This window comes from Nomascus leucogenys, chromosome 13 (genome assembly GCF_006542625.1).
Source record: "Nomascus leucogenys isolate Asia chromosome 13, Asia_NLE_v1, whole genome shotgun sequence".
Taxonomy (NCBI): Eukaryota; Metazoa; Chordata; class Mammalia; order Primates; family Hylobatidae; genus Nomascus; species Nomascus leucogenys.
In genome coordinates, this window is record NC_044393.1 from 318,898 (window position 1) to 328,456 (window position 9,559).

The window sequence follows — 9,559 nt, forward strand, 5'->3', positions numbered from 1 at the left end:
CCGAGGCGGGCAGATTACCTGAGGTCCGGAGTTCAAGATCAGGCTGGCCAACATGGTGAAACCCCATCTACCAAATACAAAAAATCGGCCAGGCGTGGTGGCACATGCCTGTAATCCCAGCTACTCAGGAGGCTGACACACAAGAATCGCTTCAACCCAGGAGATGAAGGTTGTAGTGAGCCGAGATTGTGCTACTGCACTCCAGCCTGGGCTAGAGACTCCGTCTCAAACAAAAACAGGCCGGGCGCGGTGGCTCACGCCTGTAATCCCAGCACTTTGGGAGGCAGAGGCGAGCAGATCACAAGGTCAGGAGATCCGAGACCATCCTGGCTAACATAGTGAAACCCCATCTCCACTAAAAACACAAAAAATTAGCCGGGCATGGTGGTGGGCGCCTGTAGTCCCAGCTATTCGGGAGGTTGAGGCAGGAAAATGGCGTGAACCCAGGAGGCAGAGCTTGCAGTGAGCCAAGGTTGCACCACTGCACTCCAGCCTGGGCGACAGAGCGAGACTCTGTCTCAAAAAACAAACAAAAAAAACAAACTCATGAGGCAGGTGGTGTACTCAGTACTATGGTGTAGTGCAATTTATGTAAAACGGTATCAACCAATAGTGCGTTTTACTGGACCCGACAGTGGTAGACAGAGTTTAAAGCTATGGAAGCAGAGGATGGAAATGGGGAGAGGCGCAGAACGGTCTTGGATGCTGTCATTTTTTTAAAATGGAAAATCTGACTCAAATTTTTTTTTTTTTTTTTTGAGACAGTCTCGCTCTCCCAGGCTGGAGCGCAGTGGCACGATCTCAGCGCACTGCAACCTCCGCCTCCTGGGTTCTAGCGATTCTCCTGCCTAAGCCTCCCGAGTAGCTGGGACTACAGGCGCGCACCACCACGCTCGGCTAATTTTCTTTGTATTTTCAGTAGAGACGGGGTTTCACCACGTTGGCCAGGATGGTCTCATATCTCCTGACCTCGTGATCCACCCGCCTCGGCCTCCCAAAATGCTGGGGATTACAAGCGTGAGCCACCATGCCCGGCCCTTCCTTCATTTTTCTTAGGTCAGAATAGAGGATTTCAAGATGTTTGTTACATTATTCTGAGTTTTTGTTAGTTTGTTGACAGGGTCTCCCTCTGTCACCCAGGCTGGAGTTTGGTGGTACGACCACAGCTCACCGTAGCGTGGACTTCCCGTGCTCAAGTGCTCTCCCTCCTGAGGAGCTGGGACCTCAGGCACGGCTACGCCCAGATAATTGTAAACTCTTTTTTGTAGAGACACGATCTCACTGTTGCCCAGGTTGGTCTTGAACTCCTGGGCTCAAGCAGTCCTCTCACATTGGCCTCCCAAAGTGCTGGGATTATAGGTGTGAGCCACCACGCTCGGCCTCTTTGCTCCAGTCTTGATATTTAGAAAATGGAGGTGAAAACAGAATCAAGAGGAAGGGGCATTTATCCACATTTGGACCAGGCAGGAGGGAAGTAAGGTTCCAGCCACAAGAGGTGCCGGGGGCTAAGATCAGCTGCTGCTCTCCAAAACCAGGGATCTGCGGGACCAGTGAATAAGACATACGTGGGGTCTGCAGTGAAAACATTTATTTTACAACAGTAATCTTTATTGTAGGTCAACATTCAGACATACAAGACGGAGATCACCATGCGGAACCAGCCTGGCCCTCAGATGTGTGTGCTTGAGCCAGGATCAGCCGGAGTCTGACAGCGCCTGCACCCCAACACGGTCGGATTCCAGGACGCCAGTGACAAAACCAGTGCATGGACAAGCAGCTTCCATGCGTGTGCACTTGATTTTTAAAAACAATACATATTTCAGTGTTAACTTCCCCCCTTACCTGGCTTGAAACATTTTCCCCATTTTCCAGGGAAACAAACTACCAAAAGGTGCTGCCTGCAGGACCCCGGGCCCAGCCCCTTCTGGAGGTGGTGCTGTGTAGACTCCTCTGGGGCGGACCCGGGGCCAGCACAGGGCCCCTTCCCAGGCCGCCCTTCAGATGCAGCTTTGCCACTGACCGTATCTGATGCTCGGAAAATCAGCTTTCATGTTTCAAGGGAGGGAAGGGCTTCCAGTCACCTCCTTGATTTCACACCGGGACACACACCTGGGTCAGGTGAGCCTGACACAGGGCCCCCAGGATGGGCACCCGACCCTGCAGAGCAGAGGCCAACGCCAGTGGGGGCCGTGGCAGTGCCCTGGGCACACACCCTCTGCACACAGTGGGCTCAGCGCTTCTTCTGTGCACCTGCCGGGAAAGCCTCCTGCAGGTCCCTGCCCGACTCCCAAGAAACCAGAGGCCGTTTCAGAGCCACCTTTAATTGTACTTGTCACTTCACCACGGGACAGCAGCATGAATGACACGCCTGCTGCGTGATATATACATATACACATATGTACACACACGGACACACCACAGCCCACACTCACAGCATGTGACGACGCGAACCATTGCTGGTAAGGACAGTAAAAATGTAGCTTTTGCCAATTCCACAGGAGAATGATTTACAACCAAAATAACAGACACAGGCCAGTCCTGCACCACAGGGGTTCACAGCTCCGAATACGGGGAAAGGGTGAGATCAGTCACTTCGTGTCCCCTCACGAGACGTCCCCACAGTAGGATGCACTGAGCCAGAGCTAAGGGAGGGTGGACAAGTGCTGAACTCTGCCCGCAGCACCCGGACCCTCCAGTGGCAGCCTGCATGCTGGTGCCCTTGCAGCACAAGGCTCGCCCGGAACAGAACACCTGAGAGCAGCCTCGACGGCCTGAGGCTCCAGGGCCTCTTCTGGACGGCAGCAGCCGGCGTGAAGACGAAGCTTTTCCTGCTGGGCACAGGAAACTGCATGCCAGTTTCTTTTTCTAATAGGTCCCCACTGGGTGCTGGCTGCACTGAACATAGAGAACTAGGAAAGTTCACAAACACTGAGCAGTAACATCTAAAGCAGTTTAAAAATAAAGCCAAAAGGAAGACAAAAAATCCCACGTCACTGAGTGGAGACAAATGTACACAGCAGCAGCTGCCGTGAAAGGGCCCGCGGGGCCGCCCCTACGCCTCCTGCAGGTCGGAAGCAGTCAGTGCTGCCTGGACCCCTTCGTGAACCGGACAGGCCTCAAAGCACAACCCCAGCGGGCCCCTGGCAGCCCCCAGCAGTGGCGTCCAAAGGGACATTCTGTGCCCACGGCCACACTCGCTCACAGCACTGTCTGCAGCCCGAGTGTGAGGAGTCGGGGTCCCGTCACTGCCACCAGCAGGAAGGGGTGCTGGGGGCGTCCTAATCTGTTAGCATGTGGACAGGGAGGCACAGAAGCTGCCCCAGGACTCACCGCCTCTTTTAATTATAGGGAAACCGTCCACTCAAGAAAGAGAGAAATAAAACCCGGGAGGATCTTTTTCCTTAAATTAAGACAAGGCCTTAAAACCAACAGGGCAGGGCGCTGAAAACGGTTCTGCTTCCAGGTCAGGCAGGGGGAGGAACTCCAGGCCCCGAGTGTCTGGGCTTCCTGGGGGTCTTATAATCACAATCACCACCGTGAGAATGGCCATGGCCATGATTTATTTAGGTTTTACAAATTCTGCAGGGTACTGGGTTCCACAAACCTCCAGACCTGCTCCTCTTTCCCACCCTACCCCACCTTCTGCAGGGAGCTGCATGGTTCTATAAAATGGTCCACTGGACTCTGTAACTGAAAAGCCACCTGGCAAGATGGGTACCAAAGGGCCTTGGAGTGTTCTAGCCACAGAGCTGTGTGTAGGCCCAACAGAGGGCCTGGTGGGGCTGAGCCAGGGCCCCCGATGGGCAGCTTTCTACCTTAGGTCCAAGCTTAGAACCTGGCTCTTGGCCAGTCTGGGGAAAAATAACTCACGTCCTAAGCTACGTCTACAAAAATCGCAAAGGCTGAGTACAGCCGGCATCTCTGGCTGAACCTGCTGCTGCGCTGAGCGGCACGGAGGCACCCCCACTGTCTCGCCGCCTCACGTTTCAGGACGGGCCAAACAACGAATTTCTTATTCTTTTAGGAGAGGTCTGATTTTGACAAACTATTTCTAATTTAATATCACAGTGCATATCTCTCCTCTCGTCAAAGGTCTTCATGATCATTTTAGTGAGAAGAAACAAAGAAAAGTGGGACAAACAAAACCGCCCCAGGACCTGGTGCTGGCAGCCGGCTCATGGTCCACACACGCATCTACAGTAGGGGTCAGCTGGGGGCCCTCAACCAACAGCCTGTTCCTAAGCACGTCCAGATTTGTCCTCCCATCCATGTCCCTTTTGGCAGCTTCCTGGTCAACTTGAACCTACCCCTCTGCACAGCCTTGGGTGGCCACTGAGGGCAATGAGTGAGCTGGGGCCACGGGTCAGCAGGCAGGCAGGGAAAGCGGGCTTCAGGAGGCTCATTTGGTTGGTCCGAGCCAGAGCCACCACACACAGCCTCCTCCTCGGCTTTATCTCTGCAGGGACCTCTGCAACTCTGCAGCAGCCACCATGGACGTTCTGCAGAAACCAGGCCCACTGGAGTCTGCAGCATGGGGCCAAAGACAGGCCCAGCACATGCCATGAGCCACGGAGTGGGGGCAGCTCTGAGCCCTCGGCCAGCACGGGCACATCAGACCCATTTCCCCTGCTCCCCTACCCAGGGCGCCACCCACGAGGTCTAGGACACACAAGAGACTGACTTCCCATGGTCCACACGTGGCTTCTGTAGTCTGGCTGCCGGCCTCCCAGGGACCCACAATGGTCCACGTGTGGATTCCGTGGCCTGGCTGCCGGCCTCCCAGGGACCCACATGGTCCACGTGTGGATTCTGTGGCCTGGCTGCCGGCCTCCCAGGGACCCAACCCTCCAGAGCCAGAGGGTCCCTCTGGTCCAGTCAGTCCTTCCTCCAGGGACCTAACGAATCTGGCTCTGCCTGAATCATCGATGACGGGACAAAGGCGAGTGGGGATGAGAGCTCTGGCAAACACAGGAGGAGGGGTCTTGGGAGAGCCCCCGTCCCCAGTAGCTGGGCGCTCACACATGCACAATCTACTCTCTGACTGTGGCTCATTGGGCTGGTCCTACCATCTGTGGTTCTAAAGGTCCAAAAAGGGCTACGGAAAGGACAAGTGGGCTGGAAGGAATGTGGAGAATGACCCCAAGATGGGAGTGGGGAGACTGGCCCCATCAATCCAGCTCAGAGCCCGGGAAAAGTGAACACAAATAACCCCAACACGGGCAAAGGACACACCTCCGAGAACCAGAACCGCAGCGTCCACAGGACAAGACCACCAGGCTGGAAACACTGTGCGGAGGACACGGTGTCACCCTCGGAAGGGGCCTCCTGCGCTTTCCACACCAAATTCTCCCATGGGAGAAACCCTGCCACAAGGCCCAGGAAACCACAGACCCCCAAGCCAACTGTGCCCAGCACAGACACCAAGGAATGACAGTGACGCCGGTGACGCCAAGGACGCGGCCCCGCCCCCTTCTGGCAGGTGAGATCAGAGTCCTACTGCAGCCTCTAGGCTGGGAGCAGAGTGTGGACCAGACCCCGAGGCCAAGACGGTAACACAGCTCTGCCAGGCAGCACCTGCCTCCGGCCCCTCGAGCACAGGTAGGAAAGGCGCAGCCCCCTCCTCCTCGCCCACCTGACTGACTGCAGTCACCCCTCCCTGGACCAACCTGACCGACTGCAGTCACCCCTCACTGGACCAACCTGACCGACAGCCCTGAGGCAGCTCCATCGTGCGGTTAACGCGGTCATGCCGCGGAATGTCCACAACACAGACATGGAACATAACCCCGTACATGCTATTAAAAAAGGAAAAAAAAACAGAAGACCGTAGCTACACTGCTTTAAATACTGCATGCTACGCACTTCGTGGGTCAAGGGTCGACGCTGGGTGGGCGTGGAGGCAGGAGGGGCCCCAGCAAGGCCAGGGCAGGCAGGAGGCTGCCTTCCCATCTCTGTGACTACAGTTCATGATTCTAAGGTTGGCGTGGCCAGGCGCTGGCTCCTCCTCTGACCACAGCTCCTCCTGGATTTAGTTGAACCCGTCGGTGTGGTAGCTGGGGTGGGAGTCAGCTGTGAGCTGGGTGGTCTCGGTGGCGGATGCCGGCTGTATGACGATCGGCGTGTCTGTGGCCTCTGAAAAGCAAGCACACAGGGCACTGCACGAGGGCCACAGCCTGGCGCGCGCCCACCAACGCTGGTCCTGTGGAGCGACTCTCGGGCACCTGGACAAACTCTCCATGGGGAGAGGCTACTCGCTGACCTCCACCCCGCACGGCTTTCCTCCATCGCCTTGGGTCACCGCCAGCCCTCGGCCCTCAGCCCCGCCCCAACTGCCTGCCGCCCGGCCCCGCCTCGCAGTCCCTGGGATCTATGGCTACCGCAGGTCACGGTGGGGACAGCTCTATGCGCCTGCTTTACCTCAGGGTCCACGTTCACACCTCAACAGTCCCAGCTGCCACCACAAACACTCGCGGCACAGTGTCAGTGCCCTCCTGTTTGACAAGACAGGTTGGCACCATTCAGGGCCCGTTCTGGCTCTGCCCTACACACACACACACGGGCCCTGGGGCGGGTACTCACCCCTCTCGTCAGACTGCAGCTGTGCCTCCAGATCCTCGGGGGACACGTAGAACTCCGTCTCCTCGCCCTCGGGTGCCTTGGGCTTACACTTCCCGCAGCAGCAGTTGAAGCAGCAGCACAGACAGCAGCAGCAGTAGCAGCACGTGAGGAGGCCGCAGAAGACAAACAGGGCCTGAGGGGAGAAAAAGGTGGCGTTGCACGGCCTCCGAGGCCCCTGGAGAGGGAGGGGCAGGCCTCGGGCTCCCAAATGCCCTCGGCAGAAGGCAAGGGATGGGGGGTGCGTTCCAGGTGGGGACACTGCCTTCCAGACAGGAAGCAGAAGGAGAGAACTGAAGGAGGGAGGAGGAGAGACAGAAACCCGCGGCTTAAAGAAAAGCAGCCTGCAGGCGGGGCGCAGTGGCTCACGCCTGTCATCCCAGCACCCCGGGAGGCCGAGGCGGGCTGATCACGAGGTCAGGAGATTGAGACCATCCTGGCCAACACGGTGAAACCCCGTCTCTACTAAAAATACAAAAAATTAGCCGGGTGTGGGGGCCGGCACCTGTAGTCCCAGCTACTCGGGAGGCTGAGGCAGGAGAATGGTGTGAACCCAGGAGGCGGAGCTTGCAGTGAACCGAGATCGGGCCACTGCACTCCAGCCTGGGCGACAGAGCGAGACTCCGTCTCAAAAAAAAAAAAAGGCGGCCTCCAGGCCAGGCACAGTGGTTCACGCCTCAATTCCTGCAGTTCTGGAGCTGAAGTGGGAGGACCACTTGAACCCAGGAGTTCAAAGTTCAAGCAAGCAAGGATCTCACCCAGCACTCCAGTCTGGGCAACAGAGCGAGACTCTGTGTAACGTTAACTAAATAAAAAGTACTTTATAAGGATTCTAGTGAGAAGGCCGACTAGTCAAAGCCAAATACAGGCTTCTCACAAACAAAGGCCACGCGGTGATTCCAACCCTCTGGCCTCATATATGACATTTGGAACAAAACGAGGAAACAAAGAAATGTGGATGTAACATCAAGGCTCATTTCCTCCTGTCTCGTGAAGGACTGGGAGCCATTTACAAAAGGAAACCTGGCGGCTCTGCACAGCTCCTCCCTGGGACAATCTGGACGCCGTGGCTTGTTCCAGGCAGGACACCAAGCCAGTGACAGAGCTTCGCCCGTCACACAGGTGAGGAGAAAGGCTCCATATGCCCAGAAGCCTTTTCTCAGGAGTGTAGAGTTGCTGGCATCAGCACACAGGCTCTGTAATGCTGGGAACCCTGCAGGCGTGGAGTGACTCAGGTGCCCGCACGGCAGGCGGCTCGCCCTCACCTTGGCCCACCAGCTGGACAGCACGAAGTAGGTGTTCACGTTCTCTTCCCCAAACTGCTCGGCCACGTAGAGCCCCAGGGAGCCGTACTTGTCGTAGATGTTCCTTTTTGTGGCGTCCGTCAGGATGGCGTGCGCGTTGTTGATCTCCTTAAACTTGTCTGCGGCCTCCGGGTTGTCAGGGTTCTTGTCGGGGTGATATTTCAAGGCAAGTTTCCTGCAAACCAAAACCATGTCCTGGCTCTACCCTGGACTTTGTTCCACCCGCACCCGCCGCCGCGTCCGTCCCACCCGCACGCACTGCCGAGTGCAGTGGAAGGCAGGTCCGCCCAGGCCACCTCACTGTCCCACTCTCCAGGGTTGCAGGGGCCAGGGACAAAAGCAAGCTCCGTGCTTGTTTCAGGTAACCCTCCTCACCTTGACCCAGCCTCAGAGGCGGGAGCCCCCAGGGCTGCGAGCGCCAGGGCACATCTAAGTTCAGCAGCGCCAAGGCCAGCCCTGGTGTCCCGGCCGCTAACTGCCCATGTGCCAAGTGAATGGTAAGCATGGCGGGGCGTGATGATGGCATTTTAAGATGTGTTTTATGAACTATACGACGCTAGCACACAAGAGGAGGACTATCTGCATGTCTGGATTAGTGATGGTGTCTCTTACAGGTTACGCAATGAAACTGTACCTAAGAGTGCAGTTCTTCAAGTTCAGTCAGAAGGCCACAACAAAGCGAGGGGTCTCTGTCACCACTGTGCTAAAACAAGGAGACCACAGGACCATGCCAACACTCCGCGGCTCCTGTGAGGCCGCTAACAGCTTCAGACCCTGATTCCCTATGGAACTGTGGACAGTGTGTAAGTTTCTACTAAGTGCTATTTTTTGTTGACAAGAGAACATGAATACAATAATTTTAAGCTATAAGGAGCACATTACACATACAAAGGTGTTATGGAGCTGTGACCGGTTCAGCGCTGAGTCGGCCAGGATAAACTACGTGCAATGGTTCTTGGTAAAATGCAGACTAAACCACACGGGGCATGTGTGTCTTCCTGGGGGGATGTGGAGGCCACACTTGTCCACTTACCGATAGGACTTTTTAATGTCATCTGAGGTTGCGTTCTTGTCCAGCCCAAGGACGTGGTACAATGACTCCCCCGAGGTAGACAGTGAGCGCTGTCTCTGGTCTGCCATGTTAGGCTATTCTAGAAGAAAAAATAAAAAGAAAGTATCACAAAGTATAGATGAAAGTACCAAGGGCAGAGCTGATGGACTTTATTCCATAAGACCGTTCAAAGCAAAAGAATCCAACGCTGCCTTGTGGAGTTTGCCACGTGCACAGACAGACGCCATGGCATGGAGAAGTGTGAGACAGCAGTCCCCAGTGGGGACACGGTTTCTACGCTGCATGCAAAGTGCCGCAATATGGCCACCCCAAGAGATCCTGAAGAATTGGAGCTGTATACTGTGGGCCGGCACAGGGGCTCACACCTGTAGTCCCAGCATTTTGGGAGGCTGAGGCGGGAGGACCACTTGGGCCCAGGAGTTTGAGGCTGCAGTGAGCTATGATCACACCACTGCACTCCAGCCCAGGAGACAGAGACCCTGTTCCTTAAAAACAAATATATAAATAAATTAATTAATTAAAATAACCATGCATATTGTAATCCTTACAGCAACCTCTGCATAAAAAA

At 55.7% G+C, this 9,559-nt stretch overlaps 1 protein-coding gene across 1 annotated transcript; it reads right to left on the reverse strand.

Annotated features, from left to right (window-relative positions):
* Nucleotides 1-1,574: 1,574 nt before the first annotated feature.
* On the reverse strand, nt 1,575-9,350 carry DNAJC5 (DnaJ heat shock protein family (Hsp40) member C5). Its single transcript, XM_030825259.1, has 4 exons — nt 8,953-9,350; nt 7,881-8,094; nt 6,580-6,751; nt 1,575-6,132 (listed from the first exon to the last, which is right to left on the reverse strand). The coding sequence occupies exons 1-4, from the start codon at nt 9,057-9,059 to the stop codon at nt 6,029-6,031; spliced, it is 597 nt and encodes a 198-aa protein (XP_030681119.1). The 5' UTR covers nt 9,060-9,350; the 3' UTR covers nt 1,575-6,028.
* Between the last annotated feature and the right edge of the window lie 209 nt (nt 9,351-9,559).